This window comes from Crocodylus siamensis, chromosome 5, assembly GCF_052110815.1.
Source record: "Crocodylus siamensis isolate JL-2025a chromosome 5, ASM5211081v1, whole genome shotgun sequence".
NCBI lineage: Eukaryota > Metazoa > Chordata > Crocodylia > Crocodylidae > Crocodylus > Crocodylus siamensis.
Window position 1 is genome coordinate 171,620,597 of NC_143399.1, and position 20,833 is coordinate 171,641,429.

The following is a 20,833-nucleotide window of genomic DNA, read 5'->3' on the forward strand; positions in this document are numbered from 1 at the left end:
CAAGTGTGTTTTGGGGTGTCCTTATTTAGGGCCACTGAATTCTTCCTGTTTGTTCCTTCAGCAGGTCCCTTTTAAGTTGGATCAATATAATATTCATTAAGATAAATTAAAACTTCATACACGAAAGGCATACAGTAACCTCCCCTTACTGTTACACAGAGCTTTTATAACATTTTTACTTCTCAGGATTAGCTTTTGATGTAGGGTTCCATTACAGACAGTTATATTTCACCCAATACAAGAAATATTGAAATGAAATATGAACTTTTAAGGACAAAATGTAAAGAAGAGAAAAGGGTATTTTACCGATTACTGTTGAGGCCAAATGCATTTGAAAAACGAGGATATACATACAGGTGTGCCATACCTAGAAGTATATTCTCATTTTACAAATGCATTTGGCCTAAACAATAATTGGTAAAATACCATTTTCTCATCTTTACATTTTCCCAGTGGCTTATATTTCACTTAAGTATTTAAATGTTTCTTGCATTCTGTGAAATACAATACAGAGGCAGAGCAATAAAGGCATAATGCAATCTCTCTAAAACAATGAGGCAGCTCAAGCACGACCTATGCAAAAGGGAAAGTAATTTTTTTTCTTAAAATTGGGAAATTGAGAGCTCTGGGTGTAATATAAAATCTGGATGACTTAATTTTTAATAAACTATTGTTCTCATGCTGAGTCCAAAATGAATATGCCCCACGAAAGACATTTTAACAGGCTTCAATAGACATAGAATTAAAAAGCTTTGAAAATAAAAGAAAGTTTTAAAGGTATTTAAATGTACCGTGTGGGTGACCCAAGTACATTTTTGTAGTCTCAGATAGGGCAGCATTAGAAAAATACTACCAGTGTGGGATTCATATTGCAATACCATACCAGAAACTATGAATGACACGTACCCCCGGAGGCGGGGGGTGGCACAGTGACCTCCCGCAGGTGGCGGTGGCAGTGGTGGAGGCAAACAATGAGCTCTTACAGGTGGCCACAGCAGTGCAACAAGTGCAATTCCTCACATTATATATGGAAAGCCTCTGGTGTATAATGTTCCTTAAGAGGTGATTGTCTTCCTCCTTCTCTCCCCTTCTCACTTAGCCTATCTTTGCCAGGATTTCCTAACTGTTGGGCCAGGCTACAAAATCTTTTAACCTTTCAGGGATTTGGAAGGAGCTGTGCCTGGAAAAAGGGATTACGGTAGGATTACTTTGGGCTGCAGGGTTTTAAGGTTCTGCATTTTCAAATTTGTAACAACATCTAGCACAGGCAAGCGGCACTTCTGTTGAGCAGTGTTGTCTGCAGGGATCTGGGTTTTCCATTTCCCATGGAAAAATAGAAAATGCAGATTTTACCTTTTAACTGAGAAAAAAGCAGCTTTGTCATTTTAAGGGGAGAAATGTGAATTTCACACTTTTGCAAAGAGCTCTCTTCAGGCTGGCAGAGTCCCAGCCTGCAAGAGCTTCTTGCAAAAAGGGCAGGAAACTCTAAACCCTGACCCAAGGGAGAGGGAGAGGAAAAATATTGGAACCAAAATGGTTCTGAGTCCACAGTTTTGTCACCTAGCCCCTATAAGTAGTTCAGGAGATGAACCTTCTCTGACCTCTGAACTAGGAGCATACACAGCAACACCTAGAAGCCACTGGAAAATGGTACCCAGGGCAAACCTCAGAGCCATGTGTAGAGCCCTGGCATGCCCTTTTATAAAGGTTTTTGGGTGACATAACTGTGCATGTGTGTGGCTGTGGGCAAGCGAGTATGTGAGGGACAGAGGGTGTGTTGTCTCCAGATGGTGTTCAGTGAGAGGTAAAGGTAGTGTCTGTGCATGGAAGCAGTGGAGATGGGCTTTGTGGATGATTGGTGTGGTATTGTGTCTGCTGATCGCTTGGTATTGTTGCTTGGCTTATATTGTGTTCTACAGAACCAGGCAAGCAACAGAGGATCTCAGGAGAGGCCATTGATCTGGACAGCCCCAGCAGAGGTCCACACCATTTGACTCCAGCACACTTCCATCTCCCTACTCCTGGTGATCTACAGCTGAGGGTTGCTTGAGTCAGCTCCCTAGACTTTCTCTCCTAGGTGTGCTGTGCACATAAGTAGCAGCTCACAATGCTCTTGTTGGTGTAAGTATAACCCCTCTCCTCCGGGCGTGAGGGAAAAGGGATCTGATCCCTGCAGTACAGGTGAAAAGCATCTGTATCACTCTGCCTACACACCTGTGTGCATTTATTAGGATTGTTAAGAATTCTCTTGAAATAGTGGAAGATCGGCTTATCTGCGCGTTTATTAGGATTGTTAAGGGCTACATAGAAATACGAGGATAAGATCTGCTTACCTGTGTTACCTTTTTCCTTGTTATTGCTGTTAATACTTACCTGAGTTTTAATAAACCTTTATTCATTGCAGTTCAGCTCCCTTGTCTGTAAGTTTTATTAATTAGCCACAGCACAGGCCAAGTCACCGGGCTAGTAAGGCAGCGATACGTACATCTGGCTAGTTTGCCAAACACAGGAGGGGCCAAAAAATCACCTCCATTGGACTGGGCTATTAGGTCAGCTGTTGGTTGACCAATTTTAATTGGAGCCAGACCTGATTAGTCTCCAACAACAGGCGCAGGGCCTGAGACTCTTGAGTCAGCCAGGTCTTAGCTCAGGCTCACTGTCCCTCCTGAAGCCTTTGGGTAAGTAAAGCTCACAGGGGGCTGGGGACCCCATCCACTAGGGCTGGGGGAAGCAGGGGAGCTGCAGGTCTGGAATGAGAAGCACCGACAGGGCTGGGAAAGGGCCCTGTGGGTCAGATGCAGGTGACTGCCAGGACTAGGGAGGCTGGGGGTTTGGGGCTGCAGGAAGAGCCAGGAGGGCAGGTGAAGGCAAGAGCAGGGGTATGTGGGTGAGGGCTGAAGGAGCAGGGAGGTGTCTGTAGGCACTTGCAGGCCAGCACAGGAGAACCCAGGCAGCAACCCCCTGCCCTGCCAGGGCAAGGGATGGGAGGCCAGGCAGGGTCTTTTACCTGTGCGCCTAGTGGTATTGAACAGCCAGGGCATGTGCCCTACCACCCACTCCCACAGGGCAAGTGGCCATGGCACAGCACTGCAGCTCAAAGGACAGTGCAACTTGCTGGAGGCCGGGGGGTACCACGCTGCTGCTGCCATTTATGTGCCATGAGACAGGGCTGGGTTGGCCCTCCACGGGGGCCTTCCAGCACTCCAGCGGGAAGCCACATGAAGTGGCAAGCAGGACCCTGCTCAGCCCAATGGCATGCGACTGTGCCTCCATGTGCAGCTTCCTGCTGGAGTGCTAAAATGCCTATGTGGAGGGCTGGCCTGGTGGTGCATGGACTGGGAGCTGCACAGCATCAGGCTAGGTGGGAAGCTGCACATGGAGACACCAAGCCGCACGCCATGAGGCCAGGTGTGCTCCTGCTTGCCTCCGCATGTGGCTTCTCACTGGAGTGCTGGAAGCCCCAACATGAAAGCATGAAGCCCATCCAGCCTGGTGGTGACTGAGTCCTAACTGCAGAGCCTATGATCCACATGTGCTGGCATGGAGCCAGCCCAACCTGGTGTGAAGGCATGTGCCAGGATGTGCAGACCCTGGGACTCGGCCAGAGGTGCCACCAGGAGCTCTGTCTGCCATGGCCCCAAGGATCTGCTGCCGCCAAGCCACTGGTGGTGGAGGCTGTGCACCAGAAGCCCCACACCTGCCCAGAGGACCCCACACACACTCTGCCACATCCCTTCACAACCCCACAAAAACCCACATCCATCCACAAACCCCACATACTCCCATACCAACCCCCACACTCACCCACAAATCCCTTCAAAAATCCATACCCACACCCACCCCAACCATACATAGTACCTGCATATATTTCAAAGAAGATTCAAACAATATTATATTTAGTTTAATTTAATTTGTAAAAATAAAAGTAATTACTTTTGCATAATTTTGAGTTTTCCTGCCCATAATTCCCTGGGGTGTACACAGTGGTGTCAGCAGGAGCTCTGATTTTCCATGATGAAAATCCAAAATCAAATGCCAAAATACATAGGTATTTAGAATTTATTATAATGATTGAGGCACTGGTAGGCTTACAAATTGCTTTAAAATTGTAAATATATCAAAAAAACATTGTATTCAACTGACATATATTCAACATATATGAGTGGCCTTTCATTTTAATCACAGATTTTGGGTTTTTAAATCAGAGAATCTGCTTTAAATACAAAACAAACAAAAAAACCCTCAGAGAATCTGTGATTTTTAACTAAGGATCCTGGGTTTCTGTTTATCTGAAACAGCTATTTCATATATTTGCATTGAACTCCAGTTGCAACACTATGCACTCTTCTTGAAAGGCAAATACATTTTAGATAAGCTTGAAGATTCAAAGTAGTGAAATAATAGTTAAAAAGTCTCTTATTCTTTGTTTTTGATGAAACAGTATCTTGGCAATCTCAGTTTAACCTTAGACAACTTAAATAACTAAAATTTACACAGATGATCTCTTTAGAGCATGGAATTATACAAGATGTATTTTTTTTCCACCCAGCTGAAGTGTTCCCAAACAATTTATCCAACCAAGTGGTTACAAACAGGCTTTGCTTTACCCATTATAAATACAGGTCTCTTTTCACACATTTTCCTTCAACATGTTTTTATTCATAATGCACATGAGCTGCCTTTTTTTCCTCAGTGTTTGTCTATCTGCTTATAGCTGACAATATTCCAAGATGAAAATGGAAATAGATTAGCAGTGAAAATTTTTAGAGCAGTGGCCTTTATTTCTAACTTTATTTTTCCAAAACAGCTCAGGCCCTTCCAATGTAAATATCTGCCTACAACCATTTGTCGTGCCTCAAACGCCGGTGCACCCTTGACCTGCGAGCCTGGGTTGGCATGACCAGCTTGGCACAAGGAGGGGGATTTATGACCGGGCAGGTGGGTGATTAACTGTGAGCAAGAGTCAGTATGATTTAAACACAGCGTGGTGGTTACACAGAAAAGTTTTATTTTACTTACACTACTGATGTGCTGCAGCGTAGGCAGAGGAGTTGATTTATTCAGTTACAGCATGCAGATATCATGTTACCCAGCATTTACAGGGTGGGTAAGAGAGTTGCTTGTTACAGATTCCGAGCAATTCACATAAGCTGTTGCAGTCTGCAGATTACCGGGAGCTCTTGATAAGAAAGATAACACCAGAGATAGACGGGCCGGCAAGACGGAGATACGCCAGAAAAATTAAAAAAAACAAAAAAAACAAAAAAAACGTAGGCGGAGAGAAATATTCATGCACGATCTGTTCTTCTTGAGTGTATACACAGTTCTCCGTTCTCTGCTTTGGGCGGAAGTTCTTTCAAAGTTATACTGGGTGAAAGTGACCAATTACTATACACTAATTATGAATAATTAATGAGTTGGCACTTGTGCTTTCTTTGTTTGCTCAGGTTTCATAAAAAAAGGGGGGTTATTTTTACTTGGGTGGTACTGGTTCTGTTTGGTCACAGGATGGCACGCATAGTATATTTAATTTTACAACTTTACTAAAGTCAGCTAATCTCATTACTATAGGTACTTTATCTTTCATGCTGGGCTGTCAAGGTCAGTTTCTCTCTCGTATGAGAACTCAAGTGATTTGAAGAGAGGCACAGACAGGGATGTGTATATATGCAACACTGTTAATACAGAGGCATAAATTACAATTACAGAGTTTGTTGTGTTAGCTTCTGACCTTTTGCCATCTGACCTTTTTGCCATTGGCATCTGAAATCAAAGACTTTGATCTTTGACACCATTAAAAGTTTTACTTTCTATTCTTCTCCTATGTTATAATTATCAACAGAAAGAATATTTTTTTTAAATATTGTGTTTCAACATTAGTACTTTCTACTAATAACCAAAAGTCTGACAGTTGTAAAATTTCTACTAATAACCAAAAGTCTGACAGATGTAAAATAGAACAGTAGTTCAAAATACATGCTCTGAAGGAGGATATGGTTAAGTTCTCTCACATGTATCTACCTCTTAGCTTCAGGAGTTAACCTGATTAGTGATACTCTTGATCTTTCCCTGAAAAGCAAACCGATCATCAGTCAATAGAGACTAGTGGAGTTGTTGTTAATGCAATGAGTGCTTACGCAATTAATATTTGTCATTGTGCAGCAGTAGTTGTGTGGGAAATCCAGAGGAAGGCTTCAGTATTAATCTGGAGTACAGGCAGTCCTCAGACATAGATGCAATTGGTTCCTTAAAACTGTGCCTTAAGTAGAAACATCGTAACTCGGAACCAATTTTCCCGTGTTATAAACGGGGGTTTGGTTCCTTTATGATGCTGGATACAGCTGCATCCAGCTGGTAAGTCTGGTGTGATGGAAGGGGAGGGAGAAGGGAAGGGGTGTAGGGGGCAGATCAAGGCCCCCCTGCAGCAAAGGAGGGGCTGGGGCAAGTTGCTTGCCCGTCTGGTGGGCATGGGAAGGCATGATCCCCTGGATCTGTGCAGGACGGAGTGGGGTGGACAGCGCCAGGGCTGAACTGGGCTATGCCATCCCACTTCTCACTGCCACTGCTCAGCATGGGATGGCATCACTGCGCTGCCTCTGGAGCAGCACCAGTGGCAGGACCCGCCCCCACCAACGAGCTCTGGTTCTGTCCTCCACTTGCCCCACCCTGGCTGGGCAAGTGGCAGCAGGGCGTGGGGGGGAGGGGGCAACCCCGGATTGGGGCAGGCAGTGGGGAGGAAGCTATCAGGGGGCTCCAGCCACACAAAAATTTGCCATAACCCCCCCCAATAGGACCCAGTGCCTGCCCAGAGTGCTGCCCCATGCAGATCCAGGGGCACAAGCCACCCCCCACGCCCTCCCGGATGAGCTGCCAGGTGAGCAACTTGTCCCTGCTCCAGTCCCACTTTTACCATGGGGGGGCCTTGATCTGCCCCCCCACCCCACCCCTTCCACCACATCAGACTTACCAGCAGCTGGATGCAGTGTCGTAAAATCTAAACCCATGTCAGAAGGTCGAAACAGGGTGTCAATTTATAAAACTTCTTAAGTGCCATTCATCATAACTCAAAAAGTCATAAGTTGAGGACTGCCTGTATCAAGTTAGACATTCAGGCACTTTGGTGAACTTATCGAATTGAGGAGAAAGAAATGAAAGACCAGATGACAAAAATACCATATGTAAATCACTGACACAAGATAGCTACTATGCATGCATAAGAACATTTTCAGTAAAAAGATTCATCCATGTTTTTTTCACATTTCTAAATATATAAGTATACTACCAGTAGTTTGATGTTTTAGCCCTTTCAATGCTGTGATCATATCCTCTGTTCTTAGACTTATCTTTTGAAAACTAAGCAACACTGTGTGTAAGAAACCAGTCAGCGCATGCTTTATTTGTTGCAAGGGACTCAATTTAAAAGGAAACTGGCAAGGTAACACAATACATTTTTAAATATGTATACTTTTAACTTCTTCAGATTTAACACATTTTAAGTTTATATTTTAATAACTCTTCTGTTTTTAGGTTAACATTTGCATTTTACTTGAACAATAAACAGACCAGTCCCTATGATCCCTACAGCACATGGATTTTCAAAATGCTCTGCAGAGTTTCTAAATAAATAAAAGCATGCAAGAAACAATGAAAATGAAAGGGAAGATGTTTATTGTGAGAATCTTTAGAAATCAAACACTGTATTCACCAGATTTAGAGGTGCGGTTACATAGTTCCTTTTCTTTAGATTTCTTTAAATGACTTTCATCATTTGCTTTGTTCATAGAATGGAGGAGGGGAAACTTGTTACTGAAAATGAACAAAGGCATCTAGCACACACCTGACAAAAGTGTTATGTTACATCTGCCTACAGCTACTTCACTCTATTTGTAACTAAAATAAAAGAGACCATCAATCTTGATAGGCCAAAACTAGTGTTTTCTGTAGCAATAATATGGAATACTTCAATACAAAATAGCATAAAGAAAACTAAAATTAACACAATAAAATACTAATGTGTTCCATACTATGAAGTCCTTCTCAATACAGCAATGGCACATGCAACAGAAAAGTGTTTTGGGTAGATTGTCAAGAATTTGCAGCTTATACTAGTTTTTTGGTGCTACAATCCATAACGTTCTCACTGGATTAATCTGCACAATGCAATGTTGTGCAGATACCTGAGCTAGCTTGAAATGCACTGACATGGATACTGCCTCCCAGTATCCAAACTAATTTGGGCACTTCTGCACAGCACTGCATTGTTTCACATACAGATACCCCTGATGTCGGAAAGAGTTTTGCTGAGCCCTCAAAGGAGGCAGGATCACACAATACTAAAATTTAACTAAGAAATTATATATACACTTGACTACTGTATACGCCATTTAGTAATTCAGACCAAAAAGGGAACATGCATTATGTGCTAATGTGATAATCATGGTATAATTTGCTATTTTCAAGAGACTAACATGCTTCATAGGGAGATAGCAATTTTCCATACCCTATATTTAAATTCAAAAAATCCAGCCAGCTGGTAGAAAAAACTCAGGTTCCATATGCATAAAATATTCTTCTTCTTCAGCTACTGCATATTCTTTAAAATCAGACTTTTTTTTCTGTTTTACTGGTGTACCTGACAGTTGCTCAGATATTGGAGGAGGTTGAAAAGAAAAATGCTGTTCTATTAAGTCACAAATATCACTGTTTGCATTGTGAGATGGCAGGCATACCTCCATCATTTCTGCAGGGGGCATCTTGGGAAAACAGTCAGCATGCTTTATTTTCACACTATCAGCTTGCTCTTATCACCTACCATCATTCTTCAAAGACAGCCATTTGCATTGTACTTTTGACTTGAAAACAGCTGACAGTTCCAGAAACATATGAAGCTAAGCACAGTGGACTAATACAATATTGGCCATTGGCTGAATTATGAGCAAATAAAAATGAGTACACCTCAATTTCATAACACTTCAATTACCATAGTAGGGACTTTTTAATAACAATATTTACTTCGGAAATATATTCTCAGAAAAAAATGTGAAAGGATGGAAATGAAAACAAGTCTGAGAGCAGTGACAGATTGTAGAACTATAGATAGTTGAAGTATACGCAAGTACCTAGACACTGCAAGGAATGGCAACCTAATCACCCTAAGGCAATACTTACTTCATGCTGTATATACATGGTGTTAGATTTTTCTTCTAGAGAAAACCAAAATTACCATCCTTCTCTATTTACACCTTACAAATGAATGTTTCCTTCATATGCATTTATTCACTGAAGTCCTTTTTAGGATCATAAAAACAACTGAAGCTGAATTCAAGATGTTCAATTAAAAATTATGTTCAAGGGAGGTTGCTAAAACACCATATACAGGTCTTCAGTACTGTAAATTTATTTAACAGAAGGTAATACACAGTAAATTAGGTTATTTCAATTCTATAGAATACTTGCAAATTCACATTAGTTGAAAGGAGGGGGAGAACAGTCAAAATCAGCCCCCAACTGCTGATGTATTTGAAATGCTCAAAGGCCTGTTAATAAAGAGACAGAACATGGAACAGAATCCACTAATAAAGAAAGAACTTATAATGCTATGAACATTTCTTTTAAAAAAAAACTTTAAAAGGCAAAAACATTATAAAATCATTACATGGTTAAGCTGAAGCAATCTTATTAATAGATGGTCATTTTAATGTAGAGATTTGTTCACAGCACAAAATGTTTACACAGCCTGATATTTCCTCTCAATCGTAGACACGCATATACATTCAGATTTTGCACATATTACAAAGATTTTTTTTTGTCAGTCCTGCTAATGAAGTGCTTTTTCTGCACATCAAGGGCATATTTTGATGACATGCCAACACTTTCACTCCTATATCAAGTTATGCTTAATAAGAAACCTCTCACATTATCCATCTTTACTTTGTCTAAAACTTACTTTCATATGCTGTTTGGGTATTGAAAAATTGATCTACTGTAATTATTTCTTGCCAACAGTAACAACCACATATTTGTCCAGTGTCAAACATTTCTTCTCCTCTTGCTATCTCTTATCTGTACAAACAGGTTTAGGAAGATAAATTTTATTTATGAACACAGAAACAAAAGATCCTTTTTCTGGAGAAAGGTAACTTAAGGTGTTAAATCCAATACATGATAAACCTTAGAAATCTGATTCTTATAAGGAAAGATAAAAAAGAAGAAAGCTGACATTTCACATTTACAGACAGCAAACATGGTGAATATTTCAAGAATCAAAAAGATTCATAAAAATAGTGCTAAAAAGGTAAATTTGACAGATAAAAATACACATTTTAGTAAAGATTTATGAATACTTAATTTCACAATTTTAAACTTGAGGAAAAGAAATGATCCTGAAGACCTCTTAAAAGCAAAATAAAAAGGCCATGCTTCTTCTGGATCCTAAATTTTACAGCAGTGGCTGTTTCTACTCATTCTCAAATCTGCTGTAAGGATGATCTGAATCCTGAAGAAGACCTGGAGGAAATAAGACAGCATTTATTAAGACCTCTAAGTACTGACTTAATTGTATAAGGCATTATATATAATAAAACATGCTTGTTCTTATGGTAGGAGATGCACCTCTTCAATTTAGTTAACTAAAAGAACAAATAAAACTTGAAATTAAAAAAAAAAACTTGTAAGTTGTTTTATCTCTTAGCCAAAAATCATGGATTCCACACGAAGAATAAAGTAAGAGGAAAAAAGAAGTTTTTTTCCTAACAAGTTATAAAGGAGAAATAGTATTTCTCATTTGTGAAGGACACCAGCTAACTTGGCATTTTTTCTTTGTCATAAACTAAACCAAGCTGGAAATGGCTAAATAGAAGCAGTTTCAATATGATCAATAAATTCTGCTTTGTTGTAAGATCATCTTTTTTTAAAGGTTGGAGGTTATCACGCTAGCTTGCTGGCTTAATTCTCTTTCACTCCTGAACAAAAAACCTGCCAAGTTTAATAAGTTATATGCAGTAATTTTGCAATGCAGGGCAATATTCTCTAAGGACAGATATAAATCACCCATAAACTCACTAAACATATTAGGGACAAGAATGAATGTGTCATTTAACCTAGGTCTCACTATGTGCTTTCATCATAAAAAAACAGAATATTGCCATGGAAAGTGTTGCAAAACTATCAAAAATATATTGAATCATTGGATATACATATAATCTTCTCTAAAGCTTAGTTCAGCAACAATCACTACGCCATACAGTGCTAATTTTCAAGAAGACCTTGAGAAACATAACAGGCATTCACTGGCTGGAAGAGCATGCTGAAGATAAACAACTCCCAAAGGTGCTAGGGGAAGACCCTTGTTATGAAGGAGCAAGATTTGCTATTACCCTGCATATCAGCCTTAGGCATGCAGGTGCTTTTCTTCCTTAGGTGTCTGTAAGACTCGGGGTGCAATCTTTTCTACCTGATTTATTTTGGGCCAGGACGAGTGTGGAAAGATGAAGTTCCCATTTTACAACAGTCAGGACCAGAGAAGTGGAAGGAGGAAATGGGACCATACTACTTGCTCCCAATCCCCGCAAGGTTTCCCAAAAGTTCCATCTTCCCTAGGCAGAAAGGGGCTGGCTATGCACACCAATAACTAGAAGCTGAACATTACACGGGTCCAGCCCATCCTGTGTATTTTAGGCACAGTAAATAGAGCACGTGATACACTGTCAGATAGGACTATACCTCTTAATTCTCCAGTTTTACTTGCTAGTGGTCAATACATTTTCAAGCCTTATCAATATACAGCATGGAGCTCCCCATTAACAATGCCACTAATAATAACTGACTAGTGCAGGGGTGCTCAACCCCCTGCCCACAAGCCAGATCTAGCCCACAGAGCTCCCCATGGGTCTGGGATGCCTTGGAGGATATGGTCCTGTGCACTAAATGCGGCATGCAAGGCAGCATGGGGCCCTAGAACCCAATTCCTGTTGTCTGGCTGGGTGCAAGTGCCAGACAGGGGCTAATCCCAACAGACGTAGCCTGGCAGAAGCAATGCAAACCCTGGAGACCTAACCTCGCATGTAAGATCAGAGGAGGTGACATCAGGTGGAGGTGGCATGTGCGCCAGAGCCCCAACCCACCATAGGGTCCCTAGCAGAGGTGGGGCAGGGTCCCAGAGCCCCACTCTCATCATGTGAGGCTGGGCAGAGGAGGTACAGGGTCCCAGGGCTCCAATCCTATGCAGTGGGGCTGGGCAGAAGTGGCACAGTCAATATCCAGGGGTGCAGGCCTGATCCTGGGGTGCAGGGCCCAATCCAGCCTCGAGATCACCTGTGAACTACTCATTTGGCTCATGGGGCCAGAAGGTTAAGCACCACTGGACTAACATAATATTCAATAAATGGATGCAAAAAACTCATGATATATAATCATAAAGTACTGGTTATGGAAGATTCCTACAGCCCGCATTGGTCTTCATAGGTATAGACATTAGGGCTGGAGGGGACCTCGGAAGATTGAGTTCAGCCTGAGGCGCAGGAAGTCAGCTGGGGTCATAGGATCCCAGCAAGATAAGCATACAATTTCCTCTTGAAGGTGTTCAATGTAGGTGCTTGAACCACCTCCAATGGCAGGATATTCCAGACCTTGGAACTGGGGGTTTGGACAGTAAAGAAATTCTTCCTTACATCCAGCATGAAACGGTCTTGCAGTAGTTTATGACCATTTGACCATTGGGTCATTCAGACTGAAAGTATTTCAGGTGAGTTACCCATAAAGGAAAGAATTAAAAAACATAGCTCTTGTACAAAATGACTTTTACTTGTAGAAGACTAACTAAAAAACTCAAGCATCATCCAAATTGGTCTGCAAAACTTTTCAAGAAAATTAAATATACTCTGCTTTGACCTAGCTGAGAGAGAAAAGAAACAAAGTTACTTTTTGTATATTAACTACATATTTCATATTCTGAAAAGAAAGTGGCCATAGAATACAGTAATAAAAGTATTTAAAACTCACTGACATGTTACCTAAATATAACGAAAATATGTTTTATTAGAGTTACTTGATCCTTAATGCTTGCATTACAGATGGCCAAATCCATGTGCCAGGAGGAGAATTCACTTTTTTTCTGCAGCGCTACAAAAATGTGCAGTTAAAACTAGATATGCAAGTACTTAAAAATGTAAGTACACGGGTTATATAGATTTCAATACAATAAAACATTGCAGTTCGGTAAATCATTGAGATAATTAGATGTGTTTAACACATTCATAACGTAACAGAAATAGATCAATATGCAGAACATTCTCTCTCAAAGGCAGGAATATATGAAATTTGATTTGATGTCTTTATTTGTGAATTAAATTGGAAGATTTCAGATTGTCAGACTATGTTTGCTGCAAAGCCAAGACCTATTTCCTTAAATCAGTCTGGACTAATATAGATACATTATTTATTTATATATATATAAAATTTCAATCCTCAACTATCTGAAATACATATCTCAATTTTTAAGGCCAACTTAGTTGACAAAAAAAGTTCTCTCTAAACAAATATGACATTTTTCTACATGTATTAAGACCCTAGATATAAAAAGGAACAGAATTTTCATTAACTTGTCAGGGTTCATTATCATCAGTTTTGGCAGCTGGACAATGTATTAGAACGATTCACCAGACCCTCCCCCCCTACAAAGTAATGCCCATAGCTTGATAAAAAAGGTATGCTTGTTTCTTGTATCATTATCTCATATATTCCAATTAATATTATAAAAATACAAATAGGCAATTTATCACCTGAAATCATCCCCAGCCTTGACAATCTAATTACAGCAGTAAAATTATGGGTACTATCATATCCTTATGCAAATTTAGAAAGCTTCAACGTATGTTGAACGTAAAGAGAATTTTCTTTTACTTTCTAAATAAGACTTGCCAGTGGCAGTTAAGAAAAAGTAATTACACTAGCTTACACAACAATTAGTTATGTAGAAGTAAAAATGTATTTTATTACACTTCTCATGCAGAAGACTATACATTCTCTGCACTCATTAAAATCCACACAGAACTCTGAGAATTTAACTTCTCCATACAGTGAATAAAGATCCAGCGACAGAATTAACTTTGGGATGAAAGCATCTTCCTGATGAAATAAAATCCTTTGAAATCTTCATAAAAAAAGATAACCATATGCTAATCAAAAGGGTTCACATCAAGGTTTAGCTGCCTCAACCAGTGAGAAGCTGGATGCACTGACAAATGCTGTAGCTAAAAATGAACACTGTGAAAAGTTATTCCCCCCCATTTAGTTTCTGGGATTCTCCCCCCCACTCTCATTTATTAGCTCTATTTTCTGCCTCACATGCTTATTAATAGCTGCTTTTCATCTAACTGGTTTAAAATACATATTTTACATGATAGGTCTAAAAGCAATACTGTAAAACTACAGCTAGCACTGCCACTGACCGCTTATATAGACATTTAACTGAAAACAGTATAGTTTCCACTACAGCCATTCCAAATTCTTCAGAGGAAGGTGTGAGGGTCTTGAAAGGTATTTAACTACACAATACTGCAAGGGAAAGCAGCCTTCTAACTGCAGCCAGTGACATATCAGACTACTAGGTCTCACAGTTTAAAGCAGAGGTAATCTTTTCTTTAACTACTATTGCTGCAGAGGCTATTCACAGTGCCTGTTATTTTAGTTTCCACAAATTAGATGTCTATATTTTGTAACTAGTTTTTGCTTCAGGGAATGCCATTTCCCCTTTATGCTATGGCAGGGTAGGGGAACTAAAAAGAGCTGAGGACTAAACCTACTGGTCAGGTCCAGTGTAGATACTGGAGATTATTAAACAAGCCCAATAGAAGGAAAACAATTAAATGCTCCTAAAATAAGTTTCTGAAATAGGGCAGCAACTTCGTTTTTCTGATCCCCTAAAATACAGCTATTCAACTTGAGGCCTGCAAAGCATTATATTATGGCCTCTCAAGCTCCCATCCAGCTACTGCTTCCCCTATTGCTCCAGCTGCAAAAGCAGCTTGGTTTTCTGAGCTCCCTCTTCCTTTCCCTCCCCTGCCCCAGGTGGTGGCACAGTGCACCCCACGGCATGGATGCCCATGTGCATGACAGAGTGGAGAGGATGATATTGTGTGTCGGGCATGTGGTGCAGCAGAGCAGGAGGCATGCCACTGGTGCAGCCCCTGCTAGTATAGCCCATGTACACTAGGAGATGAAGAATTAGGAGAAGAAATGTAAGGCTACCTTCCACAGGGAATAACAACACGTGGTGCAATGTACCCTAGGTGTCATGTTCCCTTTGTTTTCATTTTATAGCCCATTCCTGCCTTCTATACCTCATGTATGAGCACTTAAACTTTTTTTCACTAACCTGAGAATGCAGGGACAGGGATGAAAGGGTAGTAGCGGGGCACTTGTATTGGTTTTTTATGGTGGAAATGTATCATGGATGATGAATGAACACCAACAATTAAAACAAAAAACAATAATACCCCAAACCAGGGAACCATTATTAAAAATAAAAATAAATGGTATAGGGGCAAAAAGCCAGGGCCATCTGGTACATCTTAAATATCACAGCTTAATGGTAAAAGGACCTAATGGCTGAATTCAGTTTGTCCTGAATGAGGCACAGGAAGCTTCTCTGAGTCTTGTTTTTTCTTCTTGATACAAGTTGTAAATACCCATCTTTTGCTTTGATATTTCGGGCTCAAAGAAGCCAGTGTCTTTAAACAAATTAAGATCCTCCAAGGTAACCTGTAAATTTGGAAGTCCCGAGAGACAAAGTTTGTAAGAATCTGAAACAGATTGTTCCATGCATCTTATCTTTGTTTACTCTTTGGGTTTATTATTTACAACCAATTTAATTTGTTAGTTGACTCGGTGGTGCTCAACCTTTCTGTCCTACAGGCCAGATTGTCAGTGCCTGGTTCCTCTGCAGACTGGATCCAAGCAATGGATCCAATCCAGGACGGGTAGTCGCGCAGAACAGGAGAAGGTGGGGGAGGAGGGAATTCAGCCAGTGAGCTAGAAGTTGAGCACCCTTGGCTGACTTATGAAGCAACTCTTTGGATACCTTTACTTACCTTAATGGTCTAGGAGAAGACAGTGTAGAGATGCAACTTACAGACTAACTGAATTAGGGACGTAGATGCCATCACAGCATCTTATGAAGTGAGCTCTTCTTCACAAAAAGCTTATGAATCTGATTCAGTTGGTCTACAAGTTGCATCTTTACACTTTTTCTGCCTTACTTCAGACTATCATGGCTACCTTGCTCTGGTTTTTGACAGCTATCTGTCAGTTAAGCATTCTTCTTCTGTCGGGCTGAAAGGGCAAAGCCTCTCAACCACCGGGAACTGGAAAGGCAAATGGGCAAGTCTAAATACCTCTTTCTACAATCTTCAGTTCTGAGCTAACTTACAATGCTAATCACCTAAGAGTGCATTTCAACCTTTCACCAAAGTAGTTAAAACCACAGATTTGATCCAAACGTGCAACACAATGTATATGCTGCAAAAACTGTGCTGGATGGGACTTGGGTGATCAACACATACATTGCTTTTGCTCTTTTTTCTCTCAGTGACAGCTTACTTCCCCTCAAAACTGACTACACCACTGTTTTCATCCTTGAAGTTCATTATGTATGTTGCTGGCTTTCAATTCCTAAAATAAAGTTAATAAAAATAATTTAAAAAAAAAGGAATGTGATTTACAAGAGATGTGACTGCTATGTGACTGCAATGCATTCAAAATACCATATAAGGTCAACATAATCTACCCATCCATAGCTGTTTTTATTATGATGATGAACTGCTGAACATAAAATGAATGTTATACGTAAAAGAAATGAAATAGAATTATACATCATTAAAATGACTAATCAAAAGCCTTTGCACACTTTTAAGAAGCAGGAAGCAGCATGCAACCCCAAAATCATAAAAGGGAACAGACTTGCAAAACCGAAGACAAAAGGATGTCCTCTATTATCTCTGAGGTAGGGCTCTTCCACTATCACCAGACAAAATCCAAAAGCAAAGCACCATATTATTGATGGTACATTTAGTGTACAATAGTAGCAAATATGGGGGCAATTAAATCACAGTTCCTTTGTAAGTTGTAAAAGCTAGAAAATACTCTAAATTCTACTTTAAAATTTACTAATAGTCAACATATAATTTGAGCAATCAAACTGCATTCATAAAGAAGCTAATGAAAAATATGGACAAATTTTGCAACAAAGAAACAATTCAAAATGAGTATTCCCAGTTCCTAAAGCTCTATTGCTTCCGGTGCTCCCAAAGGACTGTGGCGAGAGTAAGCGACACCTGCAATGCATTATAAATGTGTAATTACCATTTAAATAGGGAGGGTGAAGTGGGAAAAAGGCATTCCCTTAAAGCCAACCAAGGGCTGACATTTCAGCATGATCATCTTAATCTACAGAGTCAGGTTAACAAAGCCATTGATATTCTGCCACTTATTCTTGCCCATTTAACAGTGAATCCCCTCTACTATGCATAAGTGTGCAAAATAATCTAGTGTCTCCACAAGTTTCTGCACCAATTCTTATTATACTACTTGATATGCTAACATATGTATATACCAGACAGCTAAAAATAAAGACAGATGAAGAAGATTCCAGGTGCTGCTAAAGATTTTTGAATTATGTTTCATTTAATTATTTTGACAACAGTATTTCAAGATGAGAATTAGTAATGCATTTGTATTTTGATTGCTGTGCCAACCTATTCTGCATTAGTTCTGATATCAGACTAAGTTCCACATATTAGCAGGTCTAATGTCAGCTGAAGACATTACATTGTACATAATCTCTCTCCTTTTACTCTGCTACTTCCTTCTCAACTACGTGCGTAACACTTCATGCACCAGTGTGATACTTCTTTTGAGAAGACTGTTAATTACAATAAACAGTGCATCACATTTGCAAATAAAGTAACTGGGTGCAGAAATGATAGGGATATGTTAATTAGAAGACAAAGCTTATACTTTCAGTGAGGGTTTGCTATCACTGAAGTCAATGACAGAACTACTGATTTCACTGGGAACAGTAAGCAGCTTTTAAGTGTGGTAGATTTCTACCAGTACACATGTGGACAAGTGCACACCCTTACACAGCTAAATTCTTCAAGGTGCTGACTATTCCAACCATATCCAGCAGTACACCTAAAATGCTTAATTTTAGTGAAGTCAGTGGTAGTACTCCTGCAATGTTTAATCCTCTGCTGGAATTGGCCAGAATGCTTAGTACTTAGCAGGGCTGACCCCAGGGAGTCTCTGGAAACATAGGCTCAAATGGCATATTGGTCTAAAAAAACCAAAAGCTGAATTCTAATTTTTTGTCATGTAACTGAAACAAACATTTTCAAATAGAACAGAAGTTCGAAGGCAAGGTCAAAAAATGTCAAACTGTCAAGGAATTAAAGCTCGTGAACTAGTACCCTTAAAATTGCCTTCCTTCTCTATAATAATTTCCCCCCTTCCTATCTTAAGATTCATTATGGTGTACCCTCTCCCAGTGCCTCTTTGTTTTTTGAAGCACCACATGTTCCTTCCTCCATGTAATTCCCTTTAGAGCTCATCTACAACACTACTGCATCAACCAGAGAAATTGCAGCAGACTGACACAGACATTCCCAGCCCCTGCCAATCAGCTTAATAAGACACTGGAAATGAGAACAGTTTTGAGTGGTGTTCATAGCTCCAGAATCGCTGCTTTTCACAACAGTGTAATTTACTTGATAAGAAAATAAAGCATCTTGTTCTCATATTTATTTGAGTGCATGGCACCAGCAGTTCTACAACAAACCAAATTAGAGAGTGCTAACAGCACCAGTCCTGAATAACAAACTCCACAAATAAAAAGCAGAGCACACTCAATGGTCATGCCTTCTGTTTTCACTACTGTGCTATAAATCTGTTTTAGAAAAGCTACCTGTAAGAATTAAAATAGTTCCAAAACCTTATTTAATCTTTGTTTTTTGTGCCACGAATGCTAACAACAATTCAAATTATTACCCACAGTAAATGGGGCTAAACTCAACTAACTAACTTCACTTAGCTCACAAAACAGTCAGATGGCAATGACCTCCCATGGTATTAAACAGAACTAATGATCCACATGGGAAATGCTCTACCTCTTGTGTGACAGAACAATCTTATTCAGGCAATGTGGAGAGAGGGAAGAGAGTTTATTCAGATACCAAATACTGACATAAGATTGCTATACATACCATACTTCTTGCGTATTTCATCATGTTTCACTTTTCTTTCCTGTTTCCTGCAAAGGTTATAAAAATATTATTAAAATAAGGTACAAGTTAATATCTTAGGTTAAGTTATATTATCGGCATGGTATTACAACTAGTTGGGAGTCTCTTGGGATGATTTTTAGTAGTGTGCAATAATTAACACTTTCTTAAAAATCGCATCCAAAAAAACTTACCATTCCCATCTAAAACTGACCACTATTAACAAATCAAGTAATTAATTAGGACTGTATCAGCAAGTAAGCAAACTGAAAATTCACTGCCTTTTAGATCTATTTAAATATGTCCCCTTATTTTGACAGACCTTATTTGAGAGATTGACAGACCCATTCATCCACCCACCCACCCACCATTATAGATATCACCATGTTGCCCAGTAGGAAGCATGTGAATTTTACAACTATATTAAGACTGCAGGCATACAGAATCCTAATTCAACACCAACAAAAGTCTACCAGGAGAAGGAATGCTGTATTATGGTTACTGTTCAGACAACATGGTGAATGAAAATGAAAATACAGCTGATGTCTACAGTCCTATGTGGAAAGGAGAACAAGAACAGCATTAAAGATATTATGCCATCATTACAGACAGACTGGGAGGGATGTGCCTAGTTATGGTTGCATAGCACTTCCAATTATATAAGGTTCTATCTTCAGATGCATAGGATGCTCCAAAACTTTAGTCAAATGCACTTCAATTTTCTTTGTCAAGTGTCTGCCTCAGGTGGATACCACAGGGGAGAGGGGAAGTAGAAAGGAGGAGAAATATTTGGTGTATATATTTTTGCCATTTCTGAGAACAAATTTACAAAAAATGATACTTTGTGTTTTACAATTCTTTAATGAAAACACACTGGAGCCTCTACGCTTTGGAGTGGAGATTTTGAAGTTTGGCAAGAGTCATCCGTGTGTCACGGATATACCTATTGTTATTTCGATAAAAATCCATTCACATTTCACCAAACTCAGCCTCTAACTGAAGTTCACACATGGTCATTAAGGACTTACTGGAACATCTACATAGTCATTAATGTGCCATAGTTACTGCACATTAAGTTTAGTACTTGTATAACCAAGTACAAAATCAAGATGCAGTATATTGCACAGTAGTGCCAATGCACAGCTTTTAAGTGACACTAACTGTGCAGTAGCCTAATACTACTGCACAGTAGCATATTAGCACAATTTTTGCCATGACATGCTACTGTGCAGTAGTATTAGGCAACTAGCAGTTAGTGTCCTATGCAGACCTGCCCACTGACTAGCAGCTAAATTTGTCTTGGTTCATCTACTCCATACATACTTTACCCTCCCTCCCCCAGTTCCTATTTGCCAACTAGAATCTGCACATGAGGGAACTGAGCATGTTCCCTGCAGGAACTGAGTTAGCCTTTTCCTGCAACTGTTCCTCCAGGGAGGCTAGAGATTCAGTGTCACTAGTAATGTTAGCAGAGAGACTCTCTCAGCTTTCATCTCCATGTCCGCATTGCTGGGGCGCAGGAAACACAAAATAAATCAGAATGGAATTCAAAAGTACAA

At 40.0% G+C, this 20,833-nt stretch overlaps 1 protein-coding gene across 1 annotated transcript in view; it reads right to left on the reverse strand.

Annotated features, from left to right (window-relative positions):
• Nucleotides 1-9,381: 9,381 nt before the first annotated feature.
• The window catches only part of LOC149864909 (pituitary tumor-transforming gene 1 protein-interacting protein-like), a 48,840-nt gene continuing 37,388 nt past the window's right edge, over nt 9,382-20,833 (reverse strand). Inside the window, exons 6-7 of the mRNA XM_090047107.1 lie at nt 19,257-19,303; nt 9,382-10,506 (exon numbers count right to left, since the gene is read on the reverse strand). Coding sequence (XP_089903233.1) covers nt 10,457-10,506; nt 19,257-19,303 — 97 coding nt within the window. The 3' untranslated portion in view covers nt 9,382-10,456. The remainder of the gene's footprint in view (nt 10,507-19,256; nt 19,304-20,833) is intronic.